Consider the following 15412-nt stretch of genomic DNA (forward strand, 5'->3'; position numbering starts at 1 on the left):
TCCTGATCATTTGGTGTGTGTGGTAACATGTATGAGGGGTATGGTGATCAACTCAATAACCCCAAGCTCAGGCGTGGTCTGCTCAAATATTGAAATGCAGTGATAGTCATGAATGCTCTGAAAATAATCATTCCAACACAGCGGCGTACATCGCATATAAATGAGTGTTCTGACACCAGCCAGTCACACTTCCTTTAGAGTCCTCTGTTTTTAAAACAGCCTGCCTTCCTTGTTTCTTCTTCTTAACTCTGTATTTCTCCTTTTACTTGGTACTGGTATTGAAACAGCTTTATTGAGCAAGAATTAAAATACTGTTGCAACAAAGAAAAAACATTAACATTGCTTAACTACTTTCTGAATCTAGAAAGGTTACAGAGAGACGGTTTTCATGTATGCGAGGTGATGCTCATACAATTAGACCGACTTATTACTCTTATTTAAATATCTTAATACACAGGTAAGAAAGATAATGGCAACTGGCTGCAAGTCTGCGACTCTCAAATGCAGAACTCCTTTCACACAGACAAACAGTCTCTATTTTACGAAACTATGACAAATCCATCAGGGTTATATTGCAATTTGTTTAGCACACATCCTGTCTCCTCGCTCAGTGCAGATGAATATTGTTTCTCGTAACAGACAGCCTCTGACACATGGCTTGTTCACAGACATCACAGTCTCACAAGTTTTCCTTGACTGAAATGAGATTCAGCAGTTTAGTGTTCAATTGATGTTAGGAGCGAATATCCATTCTCCCATACTCTTTGTCTCCTCTCCTTGTTTCAAATGCGCTACAGGGGATGGGGAGTGCAGAGGCTTTCCCGTGTTCCCTGAAGGATTGATTTAAATTCTGCTTACTAAAAGGCCCTTCTTGGTTTTGGACTTTTTTTTTTTTTTTTTTTTAACAGAAAAAGTTATTATAACTTTCTTAACTTATGCTCCTAGTCCTGCCTTGAGATAACTTTCAGTAGTTCCTAGAAGTCATTTGAAATCAGGATGGGCAAGGGCCTTCAGTTCCCTGCTTTTGGATCTCCTTCCCAAGGCATGTCAGTAATACTGGCAGTCAAATCAAATTTAAAAGCATATTTGTTCTGGTTCGCTTATTCTTGAGCTCAATTGATTTTGTCGTGGCTTTTTACTCAATAGGAGTTTTTATTGTAAAGCGTCCTGGTATGCTCTACAGGAAGCACACTATATACTGTAAAAGCAAACTGTATTGTATTGCATTCAATCAATACGAGACACGGTACCTGCAGCCAGTCATAAAGAAGGCAGAGGGGTTCCACCACGTGCTCTACTGAAGAGCAGGCCATATTTGTTAAAACCCTCAAACTAAACATCCTCATATGAAGCTGCAATCTCAGAGTGGCTTTTATATGGTTTTTATATCGAAGGCCGACTAAATACAACAGATAGACCCATTCAAAACAGCAGTACCATGTTGTAGCGGACTTTTTCCCCACACACAAGTCTGACTGCATGTAGATTCATGGATGGCAGAGATCTAAAGCGTCTCCACTATGGTTCTGCCGGCTAGCGAAGCCGCTGTTTAAGCTGCTGCAACCTTTTCAGCCATCACAATGGCATCGGCCTGGGGAGATTCTATTACCACACGTATTCCTACTGTATATATGCTAGCCCACAATAAACAAGCCCATCTACTATGGCATGCACGTCATAATGAATATCCCAGTTACAAAATGAACGACTACTGACACTTCTATAGGTCGCGTTTCTTGCTTGCATAGTAATACTGTGCAAGAACCAAGTTATTAATTCAAATGTTTACAGCAGAAGGCTTGTGCTTTAATAATCTTAATTGCACTAACTTTGGACTAAAACAGGGTTATGGTTGTTCCATACTTTATACAGATTACAGCTAACAGGTGTATGTTTTGATGTTCCAATGGAAGCCTGCGAGATCAGGTCTATTTTTCCTGTTAAATAGCCCAAGTTTGTGTAACTGAGCATTTTCAGCATGCTTTTTATACATCTTGTCAAAATGCAAAGACTTTACATAACTTATTTTTAAACCACACAGACTTTGTTTTAAGAAAGCAAATGCAAACATTAAATTAGGTTTTTAAAATCTAACTTCACCGGTGTGAAAAAAAAAAAAAAAGTGCTGGTTCAAAATAATGGGATCGAAGATTCTTTTTTTAAACCGATTCTCCTTGGTCCTAAACATCACTGTTGAGTAGCAGGATACTAATTCTGGGTCATTCGTCAAGCCTCATTTGTTATTCAGGCAAAATGTTGCAGAGCCTTTGAACAAAATTCCCTCTGGGAATTCAATCATGGGAATTCGGTAGTACTCCAAGATGGTGGCGTGCAATTCAGAAGCGTTTCAAAACACAGCCTAGACCTGTCAAAACAAATTAAATGCCTTAAAACGACTAAAACAGTCTTTGTAAACACCAACTCCCCAGTGTAAGAATTGGGAGCCTAAGTTTAACTCAGTTTCAATACATAGTCTAACAGAGTAATCAGGGAGGGAAGAATGTACATTTAAGTTAAAACGTTTGTCAGTGCTACAGTACCAGTCACTATAGTATCATGTCCAAACTACAAAACAAAAAAAACAAATGGCTTGTTTCAGAGACCCATTGGCACTACTCTTGGACTACCTTGTTTATCGCTGGACAAAGAAAATGGAAAGCAGCGGCGTTCAATCCAGAAACAAAACAGATCTTAGAAAAGGTAGGGACAGGACATAGCAGTCAATGGGCAGAATTACAGGCAGTAGTGTTGGCTTTAGATCAGGAAGGAATTACTGAGTGCAGAATTTATACTGATTCCTGGTCTGTAGCAAATGGGCTGTGTGTATGGATGCCAACTTGGCAACAACAGGGATGGAAAATAAAAACTAAAGAAGTGTGGGGAAAAGAACTGTGGGAAAAAATATGGGAGAAGGTTCAAACTATGCAGGTAACAATTACACATGTAGACGCACATACCCATTCGATTTCTGCTGAAGCTCTTCACAATGCAACGGTAGATTCTATTGTACATAATATGCCAATTGAAGTACAGAAACCGACAGAGTGCCCTGATGTAGCTGAATGGGCACACATAAAATCGGGACATTGGGGAGTGCAAGCTACACGTGAATGGGCACGACAGCGAGGAATTTATTTGTCAATAGATTAAGTAAAATCGGCTGTGTTACAATGTGATACTTGTCAGCATTTCCGAAAACAGGGATTACCACAGATCATTCAAGGTCAAATTGCACGAGGGAAAGAACCGAACCAAATCTGGCAGATAGATTTTATTGGACCCCTGCCAGAATCCAAAGGATGTAAATATGTTTGTACTGCAGTAGACACGTTTACGGGAATTGTGGTGTGCCTTCCGTGTAGACGAGCTAATCAATTTAGTACACTCGCATGTTTGAAGTTAGTAGAGACTTATTATGGGACGCCATTGCAAATACAGTCAGATAATGGTACGCACTTTACAGGAGGAAAAGTACCTGCGTGGGCAACAGACAAACATATTGAATGGATATATCATATCCCATATTATCCTCAGGCAGCGGGATTAATTGAGCGTATGAATGGGTAATGGAAAATGCAATTAAGAAAATTAAGTAGTGACAATACGCTGAGAGGATGGAAGGATTGATTGGTTTTAGCAGTTCAAATATTAAATAATCGACCAGTGGCAGCAGGACAAACTCCATTGCAACGCTTAGTGCACCCCGTGATAAAGATGACACAGTGTGAACAGGGCCCCATTAAAATGTGGAAGATAGACCCAGAAGCGTCAATTCCTATTCGAGGCACCCCAGGATCAGCAGGGCTTGATTTAAAAAGCTTGCAGACTTGTACGTTAATACCACATGAAGTAGTGAAAATAAACACAGGGTTAGGATTGGAATGTCCGGAGGGAACTTACGGACATGTTCTTCCTCGATAAGGGTTAGCATTAAAAGGAGTGATTGTGATGGCAGGGATTATTGACAGAAATTATCAAGGACCTCTACAGGTGGTATTGCAAAACACATCAGAGGTCCCAATTGTCCTAAACAAAGGAGACAAGATGCACAATTACTGATAAAACCATGTAATATGAATGATGTCACAGAATAAACCCTTAACTAACACAGCTAGAGGAATAGGAGGGTTTGGGTCCACGGACATTAATGGAGCTAAAGTGTGGGTACAACAGGCGGAAGGACCGCCACAATCGGCAGATGTGATTGCAGTAGGAAAAGATAATACGGTAGCAATAATGAAACCTGGTGAAGAGGGCTGGGAACATGTCCCAGCTACTAAATGTTATATAAGAGAAAACTAATGAGTTGAGTGTGTATGTTTGTTTGCAGATTCACCATGAAGCACTGGGTATGGCGAACGAAGGCGATACTGGCAGTGGTGGGGATGCTGCAGGCCTGGTCTCCAGGACATCAATTAACAAAGCTGGATCGGGTCACGCTGAGCTGGAATAACTACACCAAAACCCGAACCCAAGATAACTTCACCTGCAATGGTAATACAAAGTGTTCATTCGCCAACGTCACTGGGACACTGTGGTGCTGTAAAAATTGCAATGTGGACAATTGACCGGCGTGTGTGGTGACGGCAGGTCCCTGTGTGAATGTATCAAGTCACGTTTCCCTCTGTGTGGCAAATCGTACCTCACTTACATGCTTACAAAACATTACTGATCAAATATGTCCTAATAAAACGATATGGATAATGAACGCTACCAAGATAACTAATCGCACCACATATTTGTATGACATCTGGGTTATGCCTGATCGACCAAAGAATATGAATGCTCATGTAATACCCCTCATACATACATGTACTCGTATGGCACATCCTCTAGTCTCAACTCATGTGCACTTTACGATTAAGTTTCCTCCACTTCCTGAATGTACCTGGCGTACTAAACGTGCCTGGTATGATACCCTACTGGGGGGAACAGGGACTGGACTAGGACTCATGAACACAATTGACGGACAAGTAACGGCACATAAATTGCAAAATGTGGGCTATAATACTCGGATGGCCCTGGATAAAATTGTACAGTGGATGCCCGACGGTGCGCTCATGCATGTGTATCAAGCGTACTGGGACCGAGTAGCATCCGAGCTGGTCATAGACATAACTAACGTAACTCTACAACAGTGGCAGAACATTACCAAGTGGATGAACTGGACAGAATGTACATTACAAATGTTATATGCATCTCATCAACGTACCAAAGTACAATCATTGATTCTACGACAAAGTAATCATGAATATAAAAAATTTGGAATATTTCAGAGTTATGGGTGAATGTGGTAAAAGAGTCTACTATGTGTAACAAAACTATGTGTATAGGGAGATATGTTACGCATAATGTAACGAGAGTGACGCCTGTATGTAAGTACTATGTGCATCCTATAATTGCTGGGGGAGCTCACTGGTATCTTCAGGTTACAGGCATGTGGTTGGATACACATACTAATCAGACATATGATTTACTAGATTGTGACAAGACAGACCAAGGCATGGTTTGCTTATTAAGGACAGGATATACTAACCCGTGTTTTACAGACGGACAGGGGTTGTGTGAATGGAGACGTGAGCCGTTGAGGGAAATTTTGCACGAAGTTGGCCCTCATAAATTATGTGTAAGTACGGTGCATGCCCATCCACAACTTACTTATGTGCCTTATTCTGGGTGTTTATCAGACATATATCTTTGGCATTGGGGAAATGATACTTATTTGTTAACCAATCATTCTCAGCAAGAGCTTCTCACCAGGATCCAGTGGGAAGTTCTGCATTCAGGAATTCACATTTCCCTGCAAAAACATCAAGTATTGCTGAATCGATCGTCTGAATTAGTTGACTTAGCAAAACAACATCAACACAATGCTACTGTATTAAAAATTAGAACGATAATGGCACAAAATACCATCTTAGGGTTAGGGAAAGTTATTGAACGTAATGCACAAGATGCATGGTGGTCCATATTTGAGGGATGGTCACCAAAGGCTAAAGGAACATTAACTATATTAATCCATCCCATCTTAATATTATTGGGAATTGTATTTCTTTTATGTGTATGGCAAATATGTTTATGTATCTATCGTCGCAGAATTACACAGCGAACAATGTATTTGGCAGTGCACAGATGAATCTCGACCGAAGGACCGAATGTAATAAAAAAAAAGTGTGTTTTAGAAAGTTCTAGAAATGCGTTCGAGTTCATCTTTGCCCTTGCCCTATAATAACCCTGTATCTTATATAACTTGTTTTTGTCACGTTTATATAACTTGTTTTTGTTAGAATGTTCTAGGGAAAGGAATGGTTTATTCAGAGAGCCGAGCCTCGAGGGAGTGATCTGGCCAATTACTCTCTCGCATGCAAAAGCCTAACTTGGTAAGTTATAAAGAACGGGGTTCTCCCCTGCTCTGATGAGTGTCAGCCGTGAGGATTAGCGCGCAGTCCTGCTCGGTAATATCTTGGAGACAGCTGCTTTCTCTTACCAGGGTCGAAGGGCTCTCCCGATCCGCTTGGAAGGGTAAGAATTAGTTCAGTTGCGTCTCATGGATTGTATTGATCTGTGATTAATATAATCTTTGTATGTAACTTTGTTGGGTTGTGTCCCGTTAGGGATATCGTTATTCGCAGTATAGCATCTGTGTATGTAACTGCGTGTGTGTGTGTGAAATGATAAAGTACCTTTTAAAATTACTCTGTGAAGTAATTGTCTTATTTACTTCCACATCAACTTCCTTTTAAATTTAAAGTAATTAAATTTCACACAACACTTGTCTATAAATTAATAGAACTAGCCAGCCACGAGACACCATGGATAAGGGAAACCACCTGTACAAGCAAAGACAGCAGAAATAGCACTGTACTTGTACAGTAGGTCACCAGCAGCAGTTTGATACAATCTCAGTTTAATACAAATGCTTAAAATAGCTTCCAACTTGCACACTGCATGAATGCAATATTCAACCACCCGAGAAACCTTCCAGTATGACATGTGCAGATAAGAAACTATTGTCAAGGTAAAGTAATTTGCTTGCTGAATGATCTCAAAATTGGGGGGGAAAAAACCCCCAAAAAAACACACCTCTCACTCAATACAGTACTGTAGGTAGCAGGTTCTTCCAGACTCAAAAGGCAATAGTTCTGAGCATTTCTGTACGATTTCCAATTGCCCTTCTGTAGTTCCACCTTAACAAAAGAAATAACTGTACACTATAAACGCATCATGAAAGTGGTAGAAAGCAGACATTTTGGATCAACTGTTTCTACAAGCAGTACTTTATACCTCACTCCCTGGATTCCACACTCCTCTCCCTGCTTAGAATGACTGTCCCACATAGCCTCCAAAGGGAGTCTTCAAAACATAAGCAATTACACGGTCAGAACGACAATACAGACAGGCACTCTTTCATACAGATGACATTTCGATTTGTAATTGTGCATTCCCTGAAATGTATTTGCTGCAAAATGCAGAAATAAAACCTCCCATGATTTAAAATTAAACACTGCAAAATAGCAATCATAAATACTGCGTGCCTGTTAGTTCCAGTCTCTGTCAGCACTGATGGCAGGTCTTATTGTTCGGAAATGAAACCCCTGTGTTAAGAGGCTTGGTCAGCAGTAGCTGCAGCAGGGGGTGTGTGGCTGGGACAGGCTTTTATTCCTCACTAACTGTGCAGAAAGCAATGCATTTTTCTGTCTTCTGGGAAAAGTTCTACTTTTGAATTACCTACCTGATCAGAGGTTTCTACATCACTTCATAGTAATACAGTTAACAAACAAAATGTTGTGTGTTAAACACTATATGCTACTGTGCCCTACACACTACAGATCAACTGTGAGAATTCAAATTCCCAGATCAGCATCAGTTATAGACAAGCCTATATTCTTTAACCCTGTCAGTTATGTGTTAAAATATGCCTCAATGTCATTTTAACTTGAGGCAGATTTCTTAGGTTTACAAAAAACACTGCATCGATAACCAATGTAGGTTATTAAGTGATATATCACTAGGTCTGAATTTTAAAACAAGCTTCATTAGAGAAACAAAAGGTGATGGCAATGGTTTAGGAAAGGGACCGTTTTCTTTGCAACAGTCCACTTAATTCAAATGAAAAACAAGACGCTAATTTAAAATCCATAAAATGATTGTGCTACGAAGAGTACATCAGGAACTTAATCTCGTCTTTGACCTTCCTGAAAACAAAAAAAACTTAATATGTACCTACTATTTTAGGATTGCATTAGAAACAGGGCCGCGTATTCTATAGTGACCAATGCTTCACTCTTGATCTCGTGTTCTCATCGCGGTATACAGAAAACAGATAGAACACGCGAGAAGATATTTAATAGTTTTAATGTTATTCTTAATATTAACGTGTTTATTGTTCAGGTCTAATAGTACAGACCCCTTTCCGCACTCAAACACATTGCCCTGGTGTGCCATCCCTTGGGGCCCCCATTTAAATAGTGTTTTATACCACCAGTCTGTACTTTAAGTGTACCTCTAGATTTTCAAAGGATAAATAAACACTAGAAACATCAGTGACTAGGCTATATGGTGGCTGTCTGCATGTCACATGGACATTTTTTCACTCACCTTTAAGAGTCTTATGCACAAGCTATAGAGCTTGTCATTATTCATGTGCCCTCAGCTTGACATAAGGGCTATCATTATAAGCGGACAGTATCACTGCCTCCAACTGTATAGGGGTAGGGGATTTGCCAAATGCAAGGCATCACTTGACAGTACATGTGGGGATCAAGTTCAGGGGAAGTTCTTTTCAGCTGATCCAGATATTTTGCTGTCTGACTCCACTGCGAAAGAAAGTGTGCTCAAGCAGGCCCAGACTGTAAAAAACCCCAGTTATGTTATTAGAAGCAGGGGTTACTGTTACTGTACTGTAAGACTGATTGCAAAAACTCTACCAGAGAGATCATAGGAGCTTTCTGCGGATTTAACCCTTTCAGTCCTGTCCTTAACGGTTTCAAAGAATACCATGCCCTGTGAGAAGGAAAGAAATGTTGAGAAGCGACTAAGATTTCTGTAGTGTAGTGATAAAAGACAAGCAAGTAAATACATGTGTTGATGTTTGAAGCCAAAGATACCTCAACTGTACAGTAATTACAGAAAGTTATTTTTCAATGTGTGGCGTTTAGAGTTCTTAAAATCCCATTTACCAAAATACATTTGTCCATTTCTCAAGTAAAAGAAGTTTGTTTTTGCATAACATAACTTCATGTAGCATTCTTTAGCTTGACAAAAATAATTCAGAACTGATAGGGTTAGAGAGGATTTCTAAAGTGCAGAATTCATCTTGCGTGTGTTCCGAACATAGGACTGTGCAAGATAGCTGCCCTACAATCCCATATATTACAGAATTCCTGCTAAAGAAACAAGGAATCCTAGAATAGCCTAGGTTGAGCGAGATTTGAATTGAATCTGCCATTTGTAGAAAAAAATATTAGAACATATGCTCCTCAAGTCTAAGCCATGTTAATTCCATTGTGCAGAAACAGGCTCTCAACTCCCTTACAGCCAGAAGAAAATTATATACTTTGAGTACTCAAACGTATTTTTTGGGGGTAGGGCTACACTAACTAAAAATGCATACACATTCAATTCAGTACTTTAGGAGAGAAAAGCAAAGGTTTAAAACCTTTTTTTCAAAAGGCTAAATGAAGATGAAAGGGAAAATTATCGCAGGTTTTCTTTCTGAGCCGAGGCCTAGGCTATATGTAAAAAACACAAATGAATGCTTTCACAGAAATAGTAAACCGTACATTTTAAATTGTGTAATTGCTCACAATATGACACACTTACTAGGAAGCTTGATTTTCAAAGAGATACCTGAATGCATGCTCAAGGAAATTCCAACGCCCCGCAGTCGCGCATCTCAAAATCAAGCCATACCGAACTGCAATAGAAATGCAGTCTCCTTCTAGGATCAGCAGCTCTGTAAGGTGTCAATTATTCATATGAATGCTGCACTGGAGTTGGTGTCGCCTTAATATCATTTCTACCATGTTTTTGGGCAGCACCCATAAACAGTAAGCAGAGTAACAACAAACAAGCGTGCTATACTTAACCGCATCCCTGAAGGAGGGAAATGACTCATGTTTACTGGCTATGAACTATGATAGACTAATGAACTACGCACGACACAGATGTTTAGACCCAGGAAAATGTCTAAGTTTCATAGAGCGAATATGTTCTGTGCTTAGAGTGTGCTTTCGGTTCCAAGAGAGAAGACTGGCTCTGGACTACAAGACTGTCAAAGTGAAGAATGACTAATACAGAGATCAGGAACTGTTGCGTGCAGTCCGTGAATCTGGGTAAACATTACAGGGCCAAAGCCTTTGATGGAACCTACAAACACGTGCAAGTGTGTGTAATCAGAACCTGTAGACTAAAAATGCTGTGTGCCACCACCACAGGATATTTAATCCAGTTACTAGAATACACTTGCCGATACAGAGTTGCTGCTCAGTTTTGTATTGGCATTGGCAAGAGGCAAAAAAGCCATCATTCAGCTTCTGGAGTTCTTTAATACTAATACTCTGTGATTCCAGTCACTGGGGAGGGGGTGGTGAACGACAACAGAATCCAGTTTAATCTTTTTTTTTTTTTTTTTTTTTTTTTAGGAAGAACTTCAATTCCCCAAAGAACAGAAGATATTTTGAAAGTTAAAAATTAACACAACACACACACATCCTATATCAGTTTTAAGAAATCTGTCCACTACAGAATAACACCTGTACAGAGATACTACAATGATGGAAAATAACCAGACCAGATACAGCTGCAAGTTTGAAGTTTAAAAAAAAACACTATTTCAGCTCACTTCATTTTTTGTTGTTTTTTCCTGAACTCTTCGAACCTTTCCTCAGGGGGACTGAAATATAACTGACACCTGGTAATCATTAAAGCAGCTCACACAATACTGGCATTTTGCATTTATGAATTACTACCCGTTCTTTAGAACCAAAAGAGAACAGCACACAGCGAGCATACAAAGAGAGAAACCAGTCCACAAGGACTTTAGCTGTTAAAGTAAATACCTCCACACATGTTACTGGACCCAATTTATAACAAGTCTTTACACCTAAATTGCATTATTTATTTTGGTTGTTAAAAGAAAACTGTTAATGATCCCCAATTCATATTCCTACAGTAGTTATTACAAGAATTTAATTCCTTTTCACAAAAAACTTGGCACATTTTTATAAAAAGGTCTTCATAAAAGAGTTAAACCCGCTTTATTTTTAACTCAAGTCAATATTACTGTACAATTTTCTTCCGCTCAATTCACTTGGTAAAGAAAACAATATAGTCCTTGAAGTCCTGTGCAGTACAGAGTTGAGAGACACAAACCGCTTTCAAAATTAAAACAGATTTCGTACTGTTTCACGTGTCCTCGAGGAGTGAACGGCTAAGCAGTACTGTGGATAGAGCATGGTATTGTGCACTGAATTAATACATCTAAACAGTACACAAGCAGTGGATGAATAAGCTACACTGTACAGTAGGCAGAACACTATTCAACCATTTGTACTTCAGGTTTTTTGAATACTGTCTTACTGTATAATGTAGTAAAATCACAGTTTGAATGAGAAAAGGCTACAAGTATATTCAAGTAATCTACTGTAGAGCAAACAGTTACTGTACAGTGCAACAGTATTTACAGTAATGCTGTTTAAATCTGGTACTCATGATTAAAATTAAAACAGAGCTGACAGAACTGGTACACTAAGCCATTAAATACAATTAAAATAAGATTAAGAGACCAGTTTCTTTTTAAAGTTGCATTTAGGATGTTTGAGGTATAAGAACATAAAGTTATGAATGAACTGAAGTTAGTCTGCAAGACACATCCACATATTCTGTAAATACAGTATCATACCAGCTATATAATAGCAGACAAACGCAAGTGCAAGAAGACCAAGAAACGATGCCCATGGCAACATTTATTTTCTGTTTAGCTTCATTGGAAATACTGCAGTGTAAACTGTGGAAAAGCACAACTCTGCGTGAGCAGGGCATCTCATTAAACAAACCTCTGGAAACCAGGGCAGGGGTTTTGGCTTGAACTGACATGACATGGTTTCACATCAAAAACACAGACATCCCATACACAGATTAATCTCGAACTCTATTGGAGGGTACAGGTACATAGCCTCTGATTTTGTTTAAATGATTTTGCCCCCTGGGAACTTCCATCCACGATAGGCGATGGCATAGCCTGGACTCGAACAAGCAGTCTCCAGGCTATAGGGCGCATCCTGCACTCCACGCAGAGCGCCTTTATTGGATGCGCCACCTCAGGAGCCCCGATTCATTACACAAAGTTTACCAAAAATAACATAGTTTGTGTCAATGCACAGCAAACTGATGTTCTAAAAAACAAAATCAAACCTTAAAAATCAACAGAATCCCAAACTACACTTTTTGTTCTACTATCCCTGACCCACTTAAAAAAAAAAAAAAAAAAAAAAAAAAAAAAGAGCGAGAACAATAACGCCACAAAAAAAAAGTCTAAACAATATCCTAGATGCTGCTACTAGTCAGTCAACACCACAGGGATTAGAGAGAGAGAGAGAGAGAGAGAGAGAGAGAGAGAGAGAGAGAGAGAGAGAGAGAGAGAGAGAGAGAGAGAGAGAGAGAGACCCAGAGAGAGACAGACACACCCACTCGAACAGGAAGTTTTGGTTGCAGTGCAATAAACACGGCACACCTTATTTTTTTGCAGGGAAGCTAACTTCAGTACTAGTTTTAGCTGGAGTTATACTGTATTATCCATTTAAGACAACTTTGTTTTTTTTTATATATATAACCATGGCTTCTTGCTTATACAAGCGCTCAAGAGATACACTGTTATATTATTAAAATCTTCAGGAGGGAAAAAAAAACATGTTTCCTCAGTTCAAATGTTTGACTGCACTGCCTTCCTCTGTATATCTGCCTTGTTCACATCCTTTCGACAGAGGCAGCCAAACCCCTATTCTGTGCATCACAATATCACAAGTAAACACTATATAGTTTTTTTTTTTATCAAAACCAGAGTTATTTACACAGCTGTGGTTTGAAATCTGGTTTAATTCCCACCCATTCAGTTTAGTTTTCCACTTCCACCAATTATGTAAGATGAGGATATCCAAGTTACTACCTGGCTGGGTTTTGAGTGTCCTTACAGCTTTAACCACTCATTTCAGGCGCTTTAGACAAGTTGTTCCCAGGAGTGGGGAGGGCTTAGGTTGGCCAGGGTGTCCTCAGCTCACCACGCACCAGCGACCCCTGTAGACTGGCTGGGCGCCTGCAGGCCTGCCAGGAGCTGCATGGTCCTCCGACGCGACGCTGTAGCTCTGCAGTAGCTGCAGAGTGAAAGCAAGCGGGCGGCTGGCGGCACACGTTTCGGAGGACGCGTCTGTTCGTCTTCGTCTCTCCCAAGTCAGCGTGGGGGTTGCTGACTTACGAATTGGGCATTTCAAATTGGGGAGAAGATGGGGTAAAATACAATTGGCGATTCCAAATTTAAAAAAAGAAAAGTCTGGAACAAGACTTATATCAAGTGTTGCATAAAGAAAACTTCCACTGCTGCCAAATGCACAGCCACTGGAGTACAGTACACTTAATTTTTTTAACCTGCCTTTTCTTGAAGACGGAGCTAACAGAAAGCCCCAATATGACAATCCTCATAGCTCACTGTTACTCCATTTCAAAGAGAAGCAAATCTGGGGTTCACAAAGTTCAGCAACTGTGGGACAATAAGCATAGTCTATCCAACACTAATTTCCATTGACATCATGGACTAAAAGCCTATGAAAATTACAATTATCGCAGACAATGCTTTATTAAATTGCCAACAGTAGCATGTACAACAGGTGGAATTACAGATTATTGAATTAAACCAAGTATGCACAACAGGGTTATCACTTCGATGACAGAGAAAGTCATGGCAACTCCCAATTTTGGAGTCACCTATAAAAGATCCAATTCCTTACTCTAAAGTTTCTCCCAGTCTCTCCCACTGAAAGGCATACAGTAAATCTCCCTGCAAGTTTGATGGCATAGCTGCACTAAACTGTAAAATCAGCTATAAAGAATGCTTTCATTGCTCAAGCAACAAAAATTCTTGACAATTTTCTTCAGGACCATGGAGACTTGATTTGATTCCCATAAAACAAAGCTGTTAAGTGCCAAGATAGTCACTTAGGAAGAGACCACCATTACTCTTTCAAGCACCTCTGAACTTACTGTTCTAACAGTATTTTTAGGCATAAAATATTCAAGTCATTCCCTTGAATATTTTATTATGTTTGACAGGGAAAATTCTGTTTGTTTTATAATAACTAATCATGCCTCTATCATCACACTCAAAAAAAATGACTACAATTTCCTTTGAATCACAAGATAATACAAAGCCACTGTCTTCACAATGCAAGGCACTTTCAACCACTAACATGAGATGCATGTGACAGGCTCACGGAGCAATGTGTTTATTGTGCCGTGTTCTCTGAAGCAAGAAGCAGTCTGCAATTTCATTTTACTCTTCATCATTCAGCAACTTGCTAGCCTATAAAACAATGGAGTACTACAGGTACACAGGCCATCACCTTTACAAGCCCCATTTTGCAGAAGAAAAGAACCAAGATTATCCAGACTTGTTACCTGACTGGGTGTTTGTGGCCCCAGATAATACACACACACACACACACACACACAGAGCGAGTTGCATTTTAGCATTCTACCCTACAGCTATGACCGTAACAGCCCTTTTCAGTTAAGCCTAAGTCACGTGGAACATTCAGGTTTTGTACTTTAATGTAGCTGTCCCACCCTACACAAGTATCCATTATCACAAGAGTCAACAGTAATGCATAGTAAAATGGAGAGAGTTAGAGTAAACACAAAGGCGAAATCAATGGTGGTCGCCTATTGTGGTCTTGTTTTAAAAAAAATACCATCTTTTCCTATGAAAGAATACGAACACACATACACACCACATTCAAATGTCATACACCCCTATATCATTTCCTGTTATTCTTTGCCACCAAGTACAGCTTCATGATTATGTCTTGTGTTCTGCTGCCCAATATGAATCTATAAGACTTGCAGCAGAAACAAAAGGGAGAGAGAGGCAAAAAGATGTTCCTTACTTTACATGGTTTACTTAAGTAATTCAGAACTCCAGGTTTTCAGTATATCACAACAGCAAGGGAAGGATGTTAAGCAGAAAAAGACCAACAACTCAGAAGAGCATTTTAGGAGAGGTAAATACAACAGATTTGTTACTATGTATAAATAAAAACATTGGTTTTATTTTCAATTATGAAAGAATTTCATCCCCCCCCCCAAATTCTAAGTCCCTGACATGTGTAATTGTATTTGTTTATGCGCAATTATACAACACTGA

General features: G+C 39.5%; 1 protein-coding gene across 2 annotated transcripts in view; it reads right to left on the minus strand.

The window, feature by feature from the left end:
* Positions 1–15412, minus strand: part of LOC121299163 (disintegrin and metalloproteinase domain-containing protein 10-like) — a 64140-nt gene that overhangs the window by 46941 nt on the left and 1787 nt on the right. The window contains exon 1 of one of the 2 annotated variants that reach the window (XM_041226753.1): positions 5758–5800. The exons of the other annotated variant lie outside the window; for it this stretch is intronic. Within the exon in view, the coding sequence (XP_041082687.1) occupies positions 5758–5782 (25 nt within the window). The 5' untranslated portion in view covers positions 5783–5800. Of the gene's footprint in view, positions 1–5757; positions 5801–15412 lie in introns of those variants that run through there. 2 annotated transcript variants of the gene reach the window in all.

Source organism: Polyodon spathula, chromosome 24 (genome assembly GCF_017654505.1).
Source record: "Polyodon spathula isolate WHYD16114869_AA chromosome 24, ASM1765450v1, whole genome shotgun sequence".
Taxonomy (NCBI): Eukaryota; Metazoa; Chordata; class Actinopteri; order Acipenseriformes; family Polyodontidae; genus Polyodon; species Polyodon spathula.